This window comes from Cherax quadricarinatus, chromosome 95 (assembly GCF_038502225.1).
Source record: "Cherax quadricarinatus isolate ZL_2023a chromosome 95, ASM3850222v1, whole genome shotgun sequence".
In the NCBI taxonomy this organism is placed as follows: Eukaryota; Metazoa; Arthropoda; class Malacostraca; order Decapoda; family Parastacidae; genus Cherax; species Cherax quadricarinatus.
The window spans coordinates 699,399-721,365 of NC_091386.1; the positions used below are offsets into that span (position 1 = coordinate 699,399).

The following is a 21,967-nucleotide window of genomic DNA, read 5'->3' on the forward strand; positions in this document are numbered from 1 at the left end:
CCATCAGGAATAATGTAAATTAGATTAGTCCATTTCAGACCCTCAAAAATACACTTATAAAAGCACTTACAAAAATACACTTACATAATTGGTTGTGTTGGGAGCAGTTCGATTTTTGAGGTTCCACTGTATTAGAATGTGGGGCAGAAGTTTGTGGTTATAGGAGGGTGGGTGCAGGAGGAAAGAGGAATGATTGGTGGAATGATGAAGTAAAGGGTGTGATAAAAGAGAAAAAGTTAGCTTATGAGAGGTTTTTACAAAGCAGAAGTGTTATAAGAAGAGTAGAGTATATGGAGAGTAAAAGAAAGGTGAAGAGAGTGGTGAGAGCAGATGATAGTGGGAGAGGCACTGTCAAGAAATTTTAATGAAAAGAAAAAATTTTGGAGTGAGTTAAACAAGTTAAGAAAGCCTTGGGAATGAATGGATTTGTCAGTTAAAAACAGAGTAGGGGAGTTAGTAGATGGGGAGATGGAGGTATTGGATAGATGGCGAGAATATTTTGAGGAACTTTTAAATGTCGACGAAGAAAGGGAGGCAGTAATTTCATGCACTGGCCAGGGAGGTATACCATCTTTTAGGAGTGAAGAAGAGCAGGATGTGAGTGTGGGGGAGGTGCGTGAGGCATTATGTAGAATGAAAGGGAGTAAAGCAGCTGGAACTGACGGGATCATGACAGAAATGTTAAAAGCAGGGGGGGACATAGTGTTGGAGTGGTTGGTATTTTTGTTTAATAAATGTATGAAAGAGGGGAAGGTACCTAGGGATTAGCGGAGAGTGTGTATAGTCCCTTTATATAAAGGGAAGGGGGACAAAAGAGATTGTAAAAATTATAGAGGAATAAGTTTACTGAGTACTCCAGGAAAAGTGTACAGTAGGGTTATTATTGAAAGAATTAGAGGTAAGACAGAATGTAGAATTGCGGATGAGCAAGGAGGTTTCAGAGTGGGTAGGGGATGTGTAGATCAAGTGTTTACATTGAAGCATATATGTGAACAGTATTTAGATAAAGGTAGGGAAGTTTTTATTGCATTTATGGATTTAGAAAAGGCATATGATAGAGTGGATAGAGGAGCAATGTGGCAGATGTTGCAAGTATATGGAATAGGTGGTAAGTTACTAAATGCTATAAAGAGTTTTTATGAGGATAGTGAGGCTCAGGTTAGGGTGTGTAGAAGAGAGGGAGACTACTTCTCGGTAAAAGTAGGTCTTAGACAGGGATGTGTAATGTCACCATGGTTATATAACATATTTATATATGGGGTTGTAAAAGAAGTAAAAGCTAGGGAGGCCGGGAGAGGGGTGGGATTAAATTATGGGGAATTAAATACAAAATGGGAAGTGACACAGTTACTTTTTGCTGATGATACTGTGGGCAATGTGTGGTGTAAATGTTATGCAGAAAATTCGGAGTGTGGAAATTAGGAGAAGGTGTGGAGTTAATAAAAGTATTAGTCAGAGGGCTGAAGAGGGTTTGTTGAGGTGGTTTGGTCATTTAGAGAGAATGGATCAAAGTAGAATGACATGGAGAGTGTATAAATCTGTAGGAGAAGGAAGGCGGGGTAGGGGTCATCCTTGATAAGGTTGGGGGGAGGGGGTAAAGGTGTTGTGGGTGAGGAGTTTGGACTTCCAGCTAGCATGCATGAGCGTGTTAGATAGGAGTGAATGAAGACAAATGGTATTTGGGACCTGATGAGCTGTTGGAGTGTGAGCAGGGTAATATTTAGTGAAGAGATTCAGGGAAACCGGTTATTTTATATAACCAGACTTGAGTCCTGGAAATGGGAAGTACAATGCCTGCACTCTAAAGGAGGGGTTTGAGATATTGGCAGTCTGGAGGGATATATTGTGTATTTTTATACGTATATACTTCTAAACTGTTGCATTCTGGGCATCTCTGCAAAAGCAGTGATTATGTGTGAGTGAGGTGAAAGTGTTGAATGATGATGAAAGTATTTTCTTTTTGGGTCACCCTGCCTCGGTGGGAGACGGCCGACTTGTTAAAAAATAAAAATCAATAGCCATGCGCAGCTTTCTCCTCATTAATTGTTAAGTATCTTATTGAAACTGACACATTATGTGTTTAAATTTTTTTTTTCTTGTAAATCTTATTTCATGTTGCTGGCCACATTCTGATATTGAATATTTTTTTGTGCTTCATTGATGTTTTAACAGGAAAAAAGTTATAACTAATATTTTTAATTTAGGTTGTTTCATGTCTAAGCAGTACAGTAAACCCCTGATTAAACCGACTAATAGAGGGAGCAGCTGGCTGGCGATAGTGATTGTAGCGTCTGGAGATGAGATTGTTTTGCCATGATCGTAACAGTAACGAGCAATTCCGTAACCGGTGTTATTTCTGAATTGATCAACACTGGATTTTGTCCATAATTTCCGTAGTCACTTAAATTGAGATTTGTTAACTCAAGCTTAACTATGGGTGCATAACACTGAGAAGTCTGCATTTTCTTGATCAGTGATACCCTGCACCAGCAAGCCAGTGAGTGCTGTATCAATGAATAAGACTCATATGCAACATCACTCTCTTTGTAATGATACCCAGGTGTTGCAAAAGTATCTTATTCATCAACGTGTTGTTATTGTATACTATTAATGCTCAATAATAACTCCCATGGAGATAGAAACTTGGGAGATTAATTGATCTGGAGATTTCGACCCCTTTCTGGGATCCTCTTCAACATCTGCACAAGAGGACTCCAGGAGGTCAAAATGTTCAGATCAGTTAATCTCCTGAGTTTGTGTCTGCATGTGGGTTATTATTGAGCACTGACAAGTGTTTGTTACACTTTAGTTGTTCATACTATTAATGTAATGATGCTCACTTAATTACTGATGCCCAACATGATCAGGACAGCAGTTGCTCACTCACCAAGTGCATCAATACCTGACAGAGATCCACATCAGGAGACACTTTCCTCTTTGCTGACAGAGTTCCTGTTTTCCAGTTGTCTTAGTTTTCCTATTCTACCTTTACTTTCATAATGGCTGCCTTAACATGACGTTTAGACTTTGACGCACACTCAAAATAAAAAATTTTCTTCCTTCCGGACTTCTATTATTCTGAAACGGAGAGTTACAGCAAAACACACATTCAGTACTTTTTTCAACATATGAAAAGTACATATCTCTTATTTGATGTAGACGCACTTGTGAACCAGAGAATTGTTTGTTGTTCTGGCACTGGCCATTCACATCCAATGGGGCTTACACAGCTAACCTGCACATAGTTGAAAGAAACTTACGATGACACTTCAGTCTGACTTGGACCATTAACTAGTCATAAGCTGGACCAAAACGTCACCCTGCGTCCTACATGGTGAAGGTCAGGCTTGCGGTCAGGCTTGGGATCTATGAATAATTCCATTTAACAAAGAGAACAATTTAAAAAAATTATAAATAATGATAAATTTAGGGTCGCATCCTATATGCCGGTGCATCTTATATGTCACAAAATACAGTAATTTCTTATTCTCGGTAATCATTCAAGAAATCATAAAGCACTGCACATGTATTTTTGGCGTATTATTTACTTTATCTGAATCAAAGTTTAATTTAATCTGTGTTTGCCTCTCTTGATGTAGGATGTTGTTCTCATACAGCTTTTATCTCAAAAGTTTACATCAATTCAATTTTGTCAATGGATAATGTAATTAGATAAGCCGGCCCAAGGCCGGACTCGGGGAGTAGAAAAACTCTCGAACTCATCAAAGGTATGTCACAACTATTTCACTGGTTCTTCTACCCTCACTACCAGGCATGAGGCTAAACTTGCCACTTGACTGCTTATGTACAAGTCTGCTTGATCAAGCTGTTAACGGGCAAATCTGGCTTCTTACCATGCTCAGAGGGTTAAAAAAAAAAAAATTCTCAAAATTGGCCACTAATACATGGCAACTGTATTGGAATAATATGATTGGTCAACAGAGGCCACTAGAATTTGTTATAATCCAGTGTTAAATCTGTGACAGTGATGTAGATAGTTTTTTGATACTGTTGGGTGAATACCACACTACTCGAGTAAAAACTCAGACGGTTCGTTTCTTCTACTTTACTCTCTATAACAAAAGCTAATGCTTTTGTTATAACTTACCCTTCATGAAACTTCTTGGTAAAAAATGCAGTCGACTCATTTGTATGGGCAGTGTGTGTGTTGCTCATGTATGTTGTTTAGTCAGATAATCTGCACACAACTTGTGATAATGATGTTTTATGTGATATTGTTACAACAACCGACGAGTAGTTATAAAAATGTTGTTGTAACAAGCAGTTATAAAAACAATATTATTATTAGAGGTACTTAATGTTTCATTCATATATAGTGAAGTGTCTGGTGTATATGGTAGGGAGGAGGATGGTGCATCAGGTGAAGGTGCGGTGTTCTCCACTTATCAACATTCTTTACCTTCACCGTATACATTAACTTCCTCATTTCTGTGCCTATGAGCATATCTTAATTTTGTAGATGTTCTTAAGGTTCACTACATGTGGGTAAAATATTGTGTATCTTTAATAATACGGGTTCTTACGTTTTCTTGGGTTTTTATCACTATATTGTTTTTATTTTGCTAAAAAGTAGATATTAGGAAAGCGCATTGATATTTCATATACTGCATTGCCCTTTTCGTGTAAAATGTTACAATAATGGATTTTTAATGCTAATGGATTTGATTCGCTTTCAGATAAAAATATAAACTGTTGATTCTTGATGGCATCAACTAGATTAACTACTAATTGAATTCCTTCTTTAAACAGATATTGGCACCATCATGCATGTGTCTGAACTGTCCCCTCTCAAGGGTTCAGTGTCGTGGACAGGGAAGCCTGTGTCCTACTTCCTTCACATTATTGATCGTACCAAGGTAAATGCCCACATAGGAAATTTGTGCTTGGAAATCTTCCATGCCACATTACCTCAAAGCAGATAAGTAATGTCAAATAACCTCCCATCTCTGTACTTTCTCTACTCTCCTCCTTGCCTCTCTGCTTCTAATTTCTCATCCATTATTCTCCATGTAATGGCACCCCACAGCGTTCTTACTTTTATTCCACAGAATTTTTATTTTCAATTGACAAAATTTTTACTATCAGTTCAGAAAATTATTTCCCAATTCTGATCTGAAGCTGATTTTATTTCACACTCATTCTTCCTTTTCTTGTCTGCTGTACTATTGAGCTTATCAATTAGTTATTCTCAACTCAGTGCTTCTCATATAAAAATAAGAATTTGTGGATCACAGTCAGGAGAAGAGCCTTTATGAATTTTTGAGGTAAGCGTCACGTTTGCCATTATTCACGTCTCACTAAACAGTTTTTATTGTGTACGTTGAAGAAGTAGGTGGGACTTCTGCGTACTCGAAATTTTTGAGGTATGCTCAATAATTCAAACTTGTCCTATTCTCTCTTAAATAACCACTGTCTAATACCCTAGCCAGTTTAATTTTCTAATATAAATTTTATTGAACTAATATATATCTATATACCAAAAATTTGATTCCCAACTGCGTATGTTAACATCCTATTTGCATGGGAAAGGAAAAGAAAAGTATGAAGATTGGCAAGTTATAACCTGTGCCCTGTATGATGATTTGATAATTGACAAAACTTCTACTTGTGTTACTTTAAGTCATGCAACATAGTCTTATGTTTCTGTATGTAAATCACAATAAATATAAATCATACTACTGCATTATGAATTATTTTGGTCTCTTGGTAATGCATATTGAATCGTCACTTTTTTTGTCATTATACGGTATAGTAGATCTTTTGTTGGTATTTAGAAATTAGTTTGTGCATTTATTTGGCATGCAATGCTCTGCAAAAGAAATGGCTGGACTATTTTCAGTGAGGCAGTGTTATCATGACTGCATCTGGTCATGCATTTATACTTCAGGACAGGTGGGAGCATCTTTGTCTTATGGACATGTTTCTGCTGTGTTTTCTCTGCCCTCTGTGCATTATCATGTATTGTATCTAACTTTTAGTGACTTCAGATGCATCAGTGAAAATATTGCATGGTGCTTTTGCATTATTAAGCAATGGATATGTTGTTCTTAAAAGATTCTTGATCTGATTTTGGCACTATCTTGAGCTGTCATTAAAGGCTTGTAATGTAGTTATTGCAGTACTGATATGTCAGCTTCCTAGTCTTTCTTCTCTTACAAAGATATCTCTATTTGTTTATATTTCTACATTGGAAATTGTAAAGAAACAAAATCTTTAAAATAAGTTGTGTATCTTGTGTTCTGTTTTGTCTTGTTAGTTTCTTGTGTTATTTTATATTAAGTAGAAGGTTACCAATGTAAGAGGGAGTAGTATTAAGCTAATGAAATAAGAGTCCGCCATTTTCAAGCAAGATAAGCCATTGTCAGTTGACTTAAGTAGCCTCTTAGAGGCCATTTATTGATGTGGCACTGTAAATGATGTGCATATTGCTTAGTCAGTCAGGGTTAAGACCCAATAGATATGTGCACTCAGAAAGACGGGTGAGATATGTTGCAGTTTTTTAACTGTAGTGTAGGCACACCACTGGCAAGATAGTGATGGAATGAGTGATGATGAAAGTGTTTCTTCTCTTTTGGGTCACCCTGCCTCGGTGGGAAATGGACAGTGTGTTACAAAGAAAAAGAATAAAAAATATGGTCAGTAATTGGAAGGAGTTATTGCATAGGGTCACCCATGCTCTTTGTTAGGGAAGACTTTGATAAGCCATGGACTTGCTGTCCATACATGGATATACCATGGCCTTGCTATCCATACATGGATATACCATGGCCTTGCTGTCCATACATGGATATACCATGGCCTTGCTGTCCATACATGGACATACCATGGCCTTGCTGTCCATACAAGGATATACCATGGCCTTGCTGTCCGTACATGGATATACCATGGCCTTGCTGTCCGTACATGGATATACCATGGCCTTGCTGTCCGTACATGGATATACCATGGCTTACTGTTGTGAAGAAGAGTCAGCTTGTAAATCCATGCAGTATTTCAGAGGGAATCAGCACTTGGCTGTAGTCTAAGTTAACTTTTCTTTATGGTGGTTGTACCTTTGCAAACTAAATGAATCTCTTAATACATCCAGCTTCTTCAAGAACAAGCTAGAATTCTGAAAATAATTTTTGAATTACAGTTCATCAGAAATTTCTGTTGTGGAAAACAATGTTCACATTGGATCTTCTTGTACAGTTTTGTTCATTAATTGGTCAATCCTTCATGTCCATCCAGTCATCCATTTATGATCTATTCTCTCCATCTTCCACCCTTCTTAGGCTACCCATTAAATTTTATTAATTCACCAGTTTCAATCTATCTTTATGTGGTAGCAGCAGCTGGTAAAATTTTGGTACAAGTGAAAAATAACACCTATAACTATCATAATTTGTATTTTTTAAAGCACCTTAAAAGAATGATAGGAAATATATATTGAAATGAGTTTTGCAGCAAGTAATCACTTAAAGAATAATAGGCACAGTACCGTGACTGGAAAAATACCCAGATAACCTGCACATAGGAGTAAGAAACTCAGGATGATATTTCGATCCAACTTGGGCCAATAATGGTCCAATTTAGATCAAAACATTGTCACAAGGTCCTTTCTCCTAGGTATGGGTTATTTGTGGATAAGTAATCACTTACTTTAACTTGGGTACATTGTGAAAATTTAAGAATATCTATGTAGCCTAATAATGTCTGCACTGCTTAAAGTTTAGACTTGTTCATAGATTATTGAAAGAAGAAAGAAGTAAGACAGAGAGCAGGATTGCAGATGAACAAGGAGGCTTTAGAATGGGTAGGGGATGTGTAGATCAAGTGTTTACATTGAAGCATATATGTGAACAGTATTTAGATAAAGGTAGGGAAGTTTTTATTGCATTTATGGATTTAGAAAAGGCATATGATAGTGGATAGGGGAGCAATGTGGTAGATGTTGTAAGTGTATGGAATAGGTAGTAAGTTACTAAAGACTGTAAAGAGTTTTTATGAGGGTGGTTGTTTTACATGATGGTAGGATTGCTGGTGTCTTTTTCTTGTCTCATAAACATGCAAGATTTCAAGTACATCTTGCTACTTCTACTTACACTTAGGTCACACCATACATGCATATACCAGCATATATAAACACATCCCTCTGGGTTTTCTTCTATTTTCTTACTACTTCTTGTTCTTGTTTATTTCCTCTTATCTCCATGGGAAAGTGGAACAGAATTCTTCCTCCGTAAGCCATGCGTGTTGTAAGAGGCAACTAACATGCTGGGAGCAAGAGGCTAGTAACCTCTTCTCCTGTATACATTACTAAAGTTAAAAAGAGAAACTTTTGGTTTTTCTTTTTGGGCCACCCTGCCTTGGTGGGATGCAGCTGGATTGTTGAAAGAAGTTTTTGTGAGGATAGTGAGGCTCAGGTTAGGGTGTGTAGGAAAGAGGGAGATTACTTCTCACTAAAAGTAGGTCTTAGACAGGGATGTGTAATGTCACCATGGTTGTTTAACATGTTTATAGATGGGGTTGTAAAGGAAGTAAATGCTAGGGTGTTGGGGAATGGAGTGGGATTAAATTATGGGGAATCAAATACAAAATGGGAGTTGACACAGTTACTTTTTGCTGATGATACTGTGCTTTTGGAAGATTCTCAAAGAAAAGTTGCAAAGGTTAGTAGACAAGTTTGGAAGGGTGTGTAAAGATAGATAGTTGAAAGTGAACATAGATAAGAGTAAGATAATGAGGGTATCAGATGATTGAGATAAAGAAAAATTGTATATCACATTGGAGGGAGGGAGTATGGAAGAAGTGAATGTTTTCAGATACTTGGGAGTTGACTTGTCAGCAGATGAGTTTATGAAGGATGAGGTTAACCATAGAATTGATGAAGGAAAAAATGTGAGTGGTGCATTGAGGTATATGTGGAGTCAAAGAATGTTATCCATGGAGGCAAAGAAGGGAATGTACGAGAGTATAGTGGTACCAACACTTATGTGGATGTGAAGCATGGGTTGTAAATGCTGCAGTGAGGAGGAGGTTGTGGAGATGTCACATCTAAGGGCAGTGTGTGGTGTAAATGTTATGCAGAGAATTCATAGTGTGGAAATTAGGAGAAGGTGTGGAGTTACTAAGAGTGTTAGTCAGAGGGCTGAAGAGGGGTTGTTGAGGTGGTTTGGTCATTTAGAGAGAATGGAACAAAGTAGAATGACTTGGAAAGTGTATAAATCTGTAGGGGAAGAAAGGCAGGGTAGGGATTGTCCTCGAAAAGGTTGGTGGGAGGGGTAAAGGAGGTTTTGTGGGCAAGGGGCTTGGACTTCAGCAAGTGTGTGTGAGCGTGTTAGATAGGAGTAAATGGAGACGAATGGTTTTTGGAACCTGACGAGCTGTTGGAGTGTGTGCAGGGTAATGTTTTGTGAAGGGATTCAGAGAAGCCAGTTAGCCAGATTTGAGTCCTGGAAATGGGAAGTACAATGCCTGCACTTTAAAGGAGGGGTTTGGGATATTGGCATTTTGGAGGGACATGTGAACTGTCGTATCTGAGCGCCTCTGCAGAGATAGTGATTATGTATGAGTGATGATGAAACTGTTGAATGATGAAAGTTTTTTCTTTTTGGGTTTTTCTTTTTTTTTGGATCACCCTGCCTCGGTGGGAAACGGCCGACGTGTTAAGAAAAAAATTTAATTATATGCAATAGATTGTTCATACCAGCATGATTTTAGTAGATAATGTACAATTAATTTCCCAGTCTTGATAGTCAAATTTATTAATATTAACAGTAAAGTGTTCAGATATTTGAGAGTGGATTTGTTGGCAAATGGCTCTATGAGAGATGAAATGAACCATAGAATTGATGATGGGATGAAGGTAGGTGGTGCATTGAGGTATTTATAGGGATGAAGAATATTATCCATGGAGGCAAAGTGGGGAATGTATGAGTATAGTGGTACCAACACTTTTATATGGGCATGAAACATGGATTGGAGGCAGTGGAGATATTGTGTGTGTGGGCAATTCGTGATGTAGATATTATGCAGAAATTCGTAGCTTGGGGATTAGGAGGAGGTGCGGAGTTACTAAATGTCTTATCCAGAAGGCTGAGAAGGTTTGGACATTTGGAGAGGATGGAGCAAAATAAAATTAACTGGGAGGGCAGGGTAGGGGGTAGCCTTAGGAAAGGTTGGAGGGAGGGGGTAAAGGAGGTTTTGTGTGCGAGGTACCTGGACATCCAACAGGCGTGCGAGTGTGTGTTAGATAGGGGTGAGTGGAGGCAAATTCTTTGTGGGACTGGATGATGGCTGTTGGCTGTTGGAGGTGGAAAGTACAGTGCCTGCACTCTGAAGGAGGAGTGAGGATATTTGCAGTTTTGAGTTGTAGTATCAACACCTCTCTGGCAAGACAGTGATAGTGATCTTGAAAGTGTTTCTTTTTTTTTTTTTTTTGAACACCGTACCTCGGTGGCAGGAGACAGTTGTTAAAAAAAAAAAAGTTAAATGATGATGAAAGTGAAATAGGTACAGGAATCATAAAAAGGGAATTAGGTATTGTTTTATGTGCCAAATGAACTTATTAAATTCTATAGCCTTTTCTCAGGTTGCATTGAGATTTTTTATTTTAATTTTTCTGTTGTTTTTACTACAGTGCAATATTTATACAGTTGTTACACAGACTTCTGGGGGATCATGTTAACTTGGTGTTGAGAGGTGAAAAATTTGAGTATCAGCTGTCTTAATGAGAGAAAGTACATGTTTGACAGGGATGGTAGCAAGGATTAAGAATGTCTTATAAGACTGTCTTGCAGCTTACTCTTCTCTCTTGTAGCAAATTATAACAAGTTTTTTTGGATGGGAGATAATATATGGAATATTAAATAGTTCAGGAAGTTTTCTTTTGTTGTTGGTGGAAAAAACTAAAGAAATCATCACTAAACTTTCCTGGGATTGTCCCAAGGGCCATGGGTATCCCTCAAGCCCAGGGATAGTCCCCAGGAGTGTGGGTATTCCTCAAGTCCAGGATAGTCCCCAAGACCATGGGTATCCTTCAAGGCCATGGGTATTCCAGAGGCAACAAGTATTCCCTAAGGCCATGGGTATATCCTGAGGCCATGTGATGTGCATAATGTGCCAAGTTGTTAAAAAATTTTATAGAAAGGAAGTATGGGAAAAATAAGTGAGGAAGAAGGCTTCATAATCTGTTATTGATGAACTAGGTATCTGATTTAAGGGATCCTTTCAGTGGTCGTATAGAACTAGTATACCATTGAGTCTAGGGTACCTCATGCAGTTCTGCATGAGCTCACCTCACTTAGATAAGCTGTGAGCTCGTCTAAGTGACTCACGATGGAAAAAAAAACCTCTTAACTGCATGGACTTTGAGGTGTTTTTTTCAGATTTTTTTTATGGTTTTATTGGCAGTGTTTTGGTATCATTTGATAGAATGGAAGACATACTACAGAAACTGATTGGTTTTAGGAATGGAAATAGCTTGAAATTGAGCTCAAACTTGGGGAAATATTCGATTTTTTGCCAATATATCTGAGGTTGGGTAAAGCCCCCCTACTTTCCCCAGTCTGTTTTATGGTCACTTAATAGATCTGATTCAATTATTGGGACACCGTAAACCATAACCAATCATTCCCTGTTATATTTAAGTATTCAAGAAATAGAGCAAATCTTCTATTTTAGCGTGATTAAGAATTCAAAGTGGAAAGCAAGTGTAATATGGAAGAGACCTGGGGACATGATGAAGGTGATGATGATGGTGGGAGACGACCGACTTGTTGAAAAAAAAAAAAATGTCTACATTGCTTATCATTGTTATTTTTTTAATTTTGGGTAAACAGGACAAATTTTGTGTAAAATTGGACAACTATTTATAGAATAGTTGAAATACGTAGTTAAATGGGTGGTTTCTTGTGTTGGATAGACAGAACAGAAGTCGTACTTGTGAAGTAGCTAAGAATTTGGTCAAAAGGAACAGTGGAATTGGCTTAAATAGAAATTGTACTTTGAGGAGGCAGGTCAGGGCATTGACAGAAACTTTAACTTATTCTTCTTATTGGGTCTTGTCGTTTTACAAGGTGTTTCCTACATTTTTCTGCTGCAATTTGTCACCATTAAGCAGTCTTGGCAGAAATCTTGCATCTTGAGGCATCTTGACTCACGAAATCGTAAAACACGATTGCAAATATTTGCAGTCACAGTGGTGACCCATGCTAACCTCTATGGTGCACAGAAATATACAGAGTTGGATGATTATTGTTGTAGTCAGCTGGGCCAGTGGTTTACACACTGGCCTGGAGTTTTAAGACTCGCTTACTGTGAGTTGAAACCCCACCTGTTCCCTGATTTATTATGCATCTTGTTACAGCATTGGGTGTTATAAAAGTTCCACATGGTAAACCCTATGGGTTTAGCACTCAGTTATGATTATTATAATACTAATAATCTACATGGTAAAGGCACAGTGATAATGATGGACTATATGATACCTTGGGGCTTAATCTTTGCTTGTAGCTGTTCTTTAGAAATTACAGAAAATGGTCATAGTTTTGAGAAAAAAAACCAGTGTTTATGATAATGTATAGTGATTAGTTGTGTATTTTCTGTTGGTTTAAAGTTATTGCTATAGCATTCTTGACTTTTGAGTTCATCATGGTGTTTTGGTCCTTTAAAACTATTACTTTGTGCTATTGTCTTTTTCTATCTCATCTTGCTTTGTGCTATTGTTTTTTCTATCTCATCTTGCTTTGTGCTATTGTTTTTTCTATCTCATCTTGCTTTGTGCTATTGTTTTTTCTATCTCATCTTGCTTTGTGCTATTGTTTTTTCTATCAAATATTACTTTGTGGTAGTGTGTGTTTTTCTGTCTTGTGGTGAGGTTGATGGAAATGATTTAGACTGGAGGTGACAAGTCTTGCTGCGTCTTCCTCTACACTTGCTCTTCTCTGTGGTTAGGTTAATGTATATTATATTATCCATTCTCTATGTCATGTGGCAGTTTTCACCACTAGTCATTTTTTCTATAGTAATCATAATGTTTGTCTTGCATTATGTTTGGTATGAGCTTGTGCTTATTGTCTCTGATTATGTTGCTCATGTTGCTATATATCTTGGTAGTTGTTCATGATCAGTGATTATGTTGCCATGTATATTGATTGTTCATGATCAGTGATTATGTTGCTACATATCTTGGTAGTTGTTCATGATCAGTGATTATGTTGCTACATATCTTGGTAGTTGTTCATGATCAGTGATTATGTTGCTACATATCTTGGTAGTTGTTCATGATCAGTGATTATGTTGCTACATATCTTGGTAGTTGTTCATGATCAGTGATTATGTTGCCATGTATATTGATAGTTCATGATCAGTGATTATGTTGCTACATATCTTGGTAGTTGTACATTACTGGCTCTCAGCTTTCATGCTTAATCTGTTATCCACCTCAGCTGTTATCTTGTAAAGCCATTTACTGTACATTTTTTCTGATAATTTTTACTTATCCATTCAGTTATTTTCTATACAGTATAAGCACTTGTAATATTCATACTTTTATACAGACAAACATTTTTTTTTTTTGCTTCTTTTCCGAAGGATTTGATACTTGGCTTCACCTTCACAATATTCTCTCTCTTGCACACTCTCTATATCTCTCTGTCTCTCTCTATCTCTCTCTCATCTCCATCCTACCCAAACCAATTAACAATTTTCTTTCCTCGTACACTCAATGTTCCGAGGTGACTTACAAGCCCTCAAAGTACTGTATTTATAAGCTTTAAGGTTGTAAAAAAATTATACATACATATTTATATATACATTCAGTTTATATATTAGATTTTCATATTTATGCAGAAAATACATAAAATAATCTTCATTAAAAGAAGAAAAATATTTCTGTTTATAATTTTGTCTTTGATTTACATATATCTTATACTGGCTTTAAAACCTGAGAGATTTCTAACTGTTTTGCACTTTTTTCATTATTGCTCTTGATTATCTCATTAATTTATAATATACATATAAATATTTTACAAAAAAATTTTTATATGATTATTTGTAATGAATTAAAGTAATTTGATATAGTCATGGTTTAATTGGAATAGTTAAGTTCAGTGCTTTTTCACCAGTCTCAATACAGAACTAAAAAACAGAAAGATAGCCTCGGAGCATTTCTGAAAGACCTGTGTGTGCAAGAACGAATGTGAGAGACAGTTTCGGCCGTTCTGGGGAAGGTCTGTTTATACTTCATCTTTTGGTAATGACAGGTGAGGTGCTTGGATCATTTCTCATTTATTTTGGGGCCTATTTTCAAGAAATTATATTATTCCATTATAGCAGGGCCCATTTTAATTACTGGGGGACTGACAACACTGTTGATAAACACTCAGACTACATTCACTTTTGTTTGTTTTTTTTCCTTTTATTTGTGTACGTCTTGAGCTTAATTTAAATGAAGTAAAAAACAGACAGACAGTTTGTATGGTAGGGACTTAATGATCCAGCTCCTGTACCTGACACCAAGACCTGAAGTCCACTCAGCTTTCAGCCCTCTCAAAATTCAAAATTAAATTTTTTTATTTTAATATTATGAATTGGTATATAATGATTGGCCTCCATTCTTTTTCCTTGTTTCAGTTGGAGCGCTATTTCCAAAGACTTAAGAACCCCAAACTGAGGGTAAGTTTGCAAGGAGTTTAAGGTTACCTTTGGCCTCTCCTTTAGTGTTCACAACTGCTTCCTGTCTCCAGATGTCTCTAGGCAACAGAGATCCAATAAAAAAAGAAAGAAAGAAAGAAATAGAAAATTATGAAAGGAAAAGAAAATAGCATGGATCAGATGTTTGGAAGGATGGAAGTGGGGTATTAGGACTTTGGTGTGATGTCTGTGGAGGAGAAGCGGTGAGGGTGCAGTTGTGAGCAACAGAGTAGAGGCCACGAAGGCCGGGACCAGCAGCCACTATCAGGGGGCAACTGTATCCCTATAGTCTCCTTTCTAGACACTGTTTCCCTAATTATAAATTGATTAGTCACAGCATACCTTAATTCAGTGGTGGTGTGCCATTTTGTTTGGTATTTCACCACTGGAAGAGCAGTTTGCATATTTAAAAGGTAATTGTCACAACCTAACGAGTCTGGGTTCTCCTCTGTTGTGAAGCTTCACCACTTTTAACGAATACATGGTGGTGAAGTGGGGAGACAGAGAAGATGCCAGTGTCTCTCTGATGCCCCTGGCAGATGCTTGGCCATGGCCGCTGGTAGCTGCTCGTCAACCAGTCACAAGTAAAGCACGTCCAACTGAAGGAGGTTGAGGGCTAATGGTTGACTTGTGTGTCTCATGTTCAGCCCAAACCCAGACAACCTACAGGTTTCACAGGTGTGACTGCAAACTTTGAGCTGTGTGTTGGAGTTAACGAAGGTGTATTTACCATCTTGGAAAGTGATGACCACCCTTCTTGTTACACTAACATGGGTTCAAATAGTGGTTATACTAGAAATAGTTGTAGTGATTGTTTATGTTGCACTGAAAGAATGGACTGCAAAACTGTAAATTTATTAAAAACTGTTCAGATAGAAATGGTATAAAATACCGAGATGATGGATAAAGACAGATGCAATATAATGCTATCCAGTATTGACTGTGTTTTGCCCATACTGTGTGGGTGAAACATTGTTAATAAAGATTGCATATTATTTATATATATATACTGCATTTGTGTCTCTCCACAGTTCAGATACTTTGAAGAATTTTGTCTTGTATTGCAAGTATTCGTAGTTTGCTAAAGCTATTTTAATACATTATATGAATTTTTGATACTTTGCAATGCACTTTCAGTGCAATATGGATATTTGCGTTGAGAATCCAGAATGAACTTTCACTGTAGATGTGGATATACCTTACAAGTCTTGTTTTGAACATTTTGCATTAGCCGTTAAGCTTTTCCTTGTTCATTTCCATCTGTTCTACCCAACTTATCAAGCCACGCTGTGCTTTATATTCTCACAGTCTGCCAAAAATGGAGATGAGAAGCTGGTAAGTGTCTTAAGAAAATATATCTTGAAATGTTTTTGAAGTATATATTTGCATGTTAGCACGGCTTAATAATCTGCAGCTGCTTGGTGTTTTTTATTAATTAGTGAATGAGTTTATGTTCAATTGAATGATTATCAATTTCGATATTTTTTTATAGTATTTGAAGGTAATTTTTTAAAACTCTTAATTTATTTTAACCAAATTTCCATCTTTAAGCATTGAAGTAAATAAGTCTTCTCTTGGTATCAGCATAGCTTATTTATTTATTTATTTATTTATTTCTTTTGCAACCTGTATGTAAATCTTGTAAAGATTCAAGGATCATAATCAAAATACAGTGGCAACAAACAACAAACTTAAGGCAGGCATATCAATAGTTCTTAAGGCAACAAACTTGGACGTAATACTTATGACTAACACTGTAACAAGAGTATCAGACATTAGGAACACATCTACTACTAGGTACAGGCAGACCTCACTTCCACTACTAGGTACAGGCAGACCTCACTTCCACTACTAGGTACAGGCAGACCTCACTTCCACTACTAGGTACAGGCAGACCTCACTTCCACTACTAGGTACAGGCAGACCTCACTTCCACTACTAGGTACAGGCAGACCTCACTTCCACTACTAGGTACAGGCAGACCTCACTTCCACTACTAGGTACAGGCAGACCTCACTTCCACTACTAGGTACAGGCAGACCTCACTTCCACTACTAGGTACAGGCAGACCTCACTTCCACTACTAGGTACAGGCAGACCTCACTTCCACTACTAGGTACAGGCAGACCTCACTTCCACTACTAGGTACAGGCAGGCCTCACTTTACAGCACTGCGATTTACAGTACCTTGCTAATTCAGCAGTTTTCAGTTATTTTTCTTTTTTTTTTTCTCAACAAGTCGGCCGTCTCCCACCGAGGCAGGGTGACCCAAAAAAGAAAGAAAATCCCCAAAAAGAAAATACTTTGATCATCATTCAACACTTTCACCACACTCACACATTATCACTGTTTTTGCAGAGGTGCTCAGAATACAACAGTTTAGAAGCATATACATATAAAGATACACAACATATCCCTCCAAACTGCCAATATAAGTTACATCCATTTTTGATTTATTCAGACTTCTTACACTAAATATATTGACCAGTTGCTATAAGCTAAGATGAAAATATTGCAAGTAATGTGTAACATCTTCTGGATACGTTACTAAATTTCAAAACAGAAACTCGCGTTTTTCTTTTTAGGTCATCCAGCCTTGGTGGGATACAGCCAGTTTGTTGAAAAAAAAAGTAATGTGAACTGTATATGCTTTTTTTAGGCCTAGCTATATTGGTCACCTAATCAGGCTTTTATATGCATTTGAAAAAAAAAAAAAAGTCTGTTTCATTTTACAGCAGTAGGCCAGAACCTAACCTGCTTTATAAGTGGGCTCTATGGTAGGCCAGAACCTAACCTGCTTTATAAGTGGGCTCTATGGTAGGCCAGAACCTAACCTGCTTTATAAGTCGGCTCTATGGTAGGCCAGAACCTAACCTGCTTTATAAGTGGGCTCTATGGTAGGCCAGAACCTAACCTGCGTTATAAGTGGGCTCTATGGTAGGCCAGAACCTAACCTGCGTTATAAGTGGGCTCTATGGTAGGCCAGAACCTAACCTGCTTTATAAGTGGGCTCTATGGTAGGCCAGAACCTAACCTGCGTTATAAGTGGGCTCTATGGTAGGCCAGAACCTAACCTGCTTTATAAGTGGGCTCTATGGTAGGCCAGAACCTAACCTGCTTTATAAGTGGGGTCTATGGTAGGCCAGAACCTAACCTGCTTTATAAGTGGGCTCTATGGTAGGCCAGAACCTAACCTGCTTTATAAGTGGGCTCTATGGTAGGCCAGAACCTAACCTGTGTTATAAGTGGGCTCTATGGTAGGCCAGAACCTAACCTGCTTTATAAGTGGGCTCTATGGTAGGCCAGAACCTAACCTGCATTATAAGTGGGCTCTATGGTAGGCCAGAACCTAACCTGCTTTATAAGTGGGCTCTATGGTAGGCCAGAACCTAACCTGCTTTATAAGTGGGCTCTATGGTAGGCCAGAACCTAACCTGCTTTATAAGTGGGCTCTATGGTAGGCCAGAACCTAACCTGCTTTATAAGTGGGCTCTATGGTAGGCCAGAACCTAACCTGCTTTATAAGTGGGCTCTATGGTAGGCCAGGACCTAACCTGCTTTATAAGCGGGCTCTATGGTAGGCCAGAACCTAACCTGCTTTATAAGTGGGCTCTATGGTAGGCCAGAACCTAACCTGCTTTATAAGTGGGCTCTATGGTAGGCCAGAACCTAACCTGCTTTATAAGTGGGCTCTATGGTAGGCCAGGACCTAACCTGCTTTATAAGTGGGCTCTATGGTAGGCCAGAACCTAACCTGCTTTATAAGTGGGCTCTATGGTAGGCCAGAACCTAACCTGCTTTATAAGTGGGCTCTATGGTAGGCCAGAACCTAACCTGCTTTATAAGTGGGCTCTATGGTAGGCCAGAACCTAACCTGCTTTATAAGTGGGCTCTATGGTAGGCCAGAACCTAACCTGCTTTATAAGTGGGCTCTATGGTAGGCCAGAACCTAACCTGCTTTATAAGTGGGCTCTATGGTAGGCCAGAACCTAACCTGCTTTATAAGTGGGCTCTATGGTAGGCCAGAACCTAACCTGCTTTATAAGTGGGCTCTATGGTAGGCCAGAACCTAACCTGCTTTATAAGTGGGCTCTATGGTAGGCCAGAACCTAACCTGCTTTATAAGTGGGCTCTATGGTAGGCCAGACCTATCCTGCTTTATAAGTGGGCTCTATGGTAGGCCAGAACCTAACCTGCTTTATAAGTGGGCTCTATGGTAGGCCAGAACCTAACCTGCTTTATAAGTGGGCTCTATGGTAGGCCAGAACCTAACCTGCTTTATAAGTGGGCTCTATGGTAGGCCAGGACCTATCCTGCTTTATAAGTGGGCTCTATGGTAGGCCAGAACCTAACCTTTATAAGTGGGCTCTATGGTAGGCCAGAACCTAACCTTTATAAGTGGGCTCTATGGTAGGCCAGAACCTAACCTGCTTTATAAGTGGGCTCTATGGTAGGCCAGAACCTAACCTGCTTTATAAGTGGGCTCTATGGTAGGCCAGAACCTAACCTGCTTTATAAGTGGGCTCTATGGTAGGCCAGAACCTAACCTGCTTTATAAGTGGGCTCTATGGTAGGCCAGAACCTAACCTGCTTTATAAGCGGGCTCTATGGTAGGCCAGAACCTAACCTGCTTTATAAGCGGGCTCTATGGTAGGCCAGAACCTAACCTGCTTTATAAGCGGGCTCTATGGTAGGCCAGAACCTAACCTGCTTTATAAGCGGGCTCTATGGTAGGCCAGAACCTAACCTGCTTTATAAGTGGGCTCTATGGTAGGCCAGAACCTAACCTGCTTTATAAGTGGGCTCTATGGTAGGCCAGAACCTAACCTGCTTTATAAGTGGGCTCTATGGTAGGCCAGAACCTAACCTGCTTTATAAGTGGGCTCTATGGTAGGCCAGAACCTAACCTGCTTTATAAGTGGGCTCTATGGTAGGCCAGAACCTAACCTGCTTTATAAGTGGGCTCTATGGTAGGCCAGAACCTAACCTGCTTTATAAGTGGGCTCTATGGTAGGCCAGAACCTAACCTGCTTTATAAGTGGGCTCTATGGTAGGCCAGAACCTAACCTGCTTTATAAGCGGGCTCTATGGTAGTCCAGAACCTAACCTGCTTTATAAGCAGGCTCTATGGTAGGCCAGAACCTAACCTGCTTTATAAGTGGGCTCTATGGTAGGCCAGAACCTAACCTGCTTTATAAGTGGGCTCTATGGTAGGCCAGAACCTAACCTGCTTTATAAGCAGGCTCTATGGTAGGCCAGAACCTAACCTGCTTTATAAGTGGGCTCTATGGTAGGCCAGAACCTAACCTGCTTTATAAGTGGGCTCTATGGTAGGCCAGAACCTAACCTGCTTTATAAGCAGGCTCTATGGTAGGCCAGAACCTAACCTGCTTTATAAGCGGGCTCTATGGTAGGCCAGAACCTAACCTGCTTTATAAGTGGGCTCTATGGTAGGCCAGAACCTAACCTGCTTTATAAGTGGGCTCTGTGGTAGGCCAGAACCTAACCTGCTTTATAAGTGGGCTCTGTGGTAGCCCAGAACCTAACCTGTTTTATAAGCAGGCTCTATGGTAGGCCAGAACCTAACCTGTTTTATAAGCAGGCTCTATGGTAGGCCAGAACCTAACCTGCTTTATAAGTGGGCTCTATGGTAGGCCAGAACCTAACATGTTTTATAAGTGGGCTCTATGGTAGGACAGGACCTATCCTGCTTTATAAGTGGGCTCTATGGTAGGCCAGAACCTAACCTGCTTTATAAGCAGGCTCTATGGTAGGCTAGAACCTAACCTGCTTTATAAGTGGGCTCTATGGTAGGCCAGAACCTAACCTGCTTTATAAGTGGGCTCTATGGTAGGCCAGAACCTAACCTGCTTTATAAGTGGGCTCTATGGTAGGCCAAAACCTAACCTGTTTCATAAGTGGGCTCTATGGTAGGCCAGAACCTATCCTGCTTTATAAGTGGGCTCTATGGTAGGCCAGAACCTATCCTGCTTTATAAGTGGGCTCTGTGGTAGGTCAGAACCTAACCTGCTTTATAAGTGGGCTCTATGGTAGGCCAGAACCTAACCTGCTTTATAAGTGGGCTCTATGGTAGGCCAGAACCTAACCTGCTTTATAAGTGGGCTCTGTGGTAGGCCAGAACCTAACCTGCTTTATAAGTGGGCTCTGTGGTACGCCAGAACCTAACCTGCTTTATAAGTGGGCTCTATGGTAGGCCAGAACCTAACCTGCTTTATAAGTGGGCTCTATGGTAGGCCAGAACCTAACCTGCTTTATAAGTGGGCTCTATGGTAGGCCAGAACCTAACCTGCTTTATAAGCAGGCTCTATGGTAGGCCAGAACCTAACCTGCTTTATAAGCGGGCTCTATGGTAGGCCAGAACCTAACCTGCTTTATAAGTGGGCTCTATGGTAGGCCAGAACCTAACCTGCTTTATAAGTGGGCTCTGTGGTAGGCCAGAACCTAACCTGCTTTATAAGTGGGCTCTGTGGTAGCCCAGAACCTAACCTGTTTTATAAGCAGGCTCTATGGTAGGCCAGAACCTAACCTGTTTTATAAGCAGGCTCTATGGTAGGCCAGAACCTAACCTGCTTTATAAGTGGGCTCTATGGTAGGCCAGAACCTAACATGTTTTATAAGTGGGCTCTATGGTAGGACAGGACCTATCCTGCTTTATAAGTGGGCTCTATGGTAGGCCAGAACCTAACCTGCTTTATAAGCAGGCTCTATGGTAGGCTAGAACCTAACCTGCTTTATAAGTGGGCTCTATGGTAGGCCAGAACCTAACCTGCTTTATAAGTGGGCTCTATGGTAGGCCAGAACCTAACCTGCTTTATAAGTGGGCTCTATGGTAGGCCAAAACCTAACCTGTTTCATAAGTGGGCTCTATGGTAGGCCAAAACCTATCCTGCTTTATAAGTGGGCTCTATGGTAGGCCAGAACCTATCCTGCTTTATAAGTGGGCTCTGTGGTAGGTCAGAACCTAACCTGCTTTATAAGTGGGCTCTATGGTAGGCCAGAACCTAACCTGCTTTATAAGTGGGCTCTATGGTAGGCCAGAACCTAACCTGCTTTATAAGTGGGCTCTGTGGTAGGCCAGAACCTAACCTGCTTTATAAGTGGGCTCTGTGGTACGCCAGAACCTAACCTGCTTTATAAGTGGGCTCTATGGTAGGCCAGAACCTAACCTGCTTTATAAGTGGGCTCTATGGTAGGCCAGAACCTAACCTGCTTTATAAGCAGGCTCTATGGTAGGCCAGAACCTAACCTG

The 21,967-nt window shown here is 39.4% G+C and overlaps 1 protein-coding gene across 10 annotated transcripts in view; it reads left to right on the top strand.

The window, feature by feature from the left end:
• gpp (DOT1 like histone lysine methyltransferase grappa) overlaps nt 1–21,967 on the top strand; it is a 409,864-nt gene that overhangs the window by 319,093 nt on the left and 68,804 nt on the right. For 4 of the 10 annotated variants that reach the window (XR_011394677.1, XM_070104816.1, XM_053798787.2 and 1 more), the window contains exons 8-10: nt 4,771–4,877; nt 14,638–14,679; nt 16,006–16,032. Coding sequence is in view for 9 of the 10 variants with exons in the window: in XM_070104816.1 (XP_069960917.1) it covers nt 4,771–4,877; nt 14,638–14,679; nt 16,006–16,032 (176 nt within the window). In the remaining variant the exon portion in view is untranslated. The remainder of the gene's footprint in view (nt 1–4,770; nt 4,878–14,637; nt 14,680–16,005; nt 16,033–21,967) is intronic. The other 6 variants (XM_070104817.1, XM_070104818.1, XM_070104821.1 and 3 more) reach the window with 3 other exon arrangements.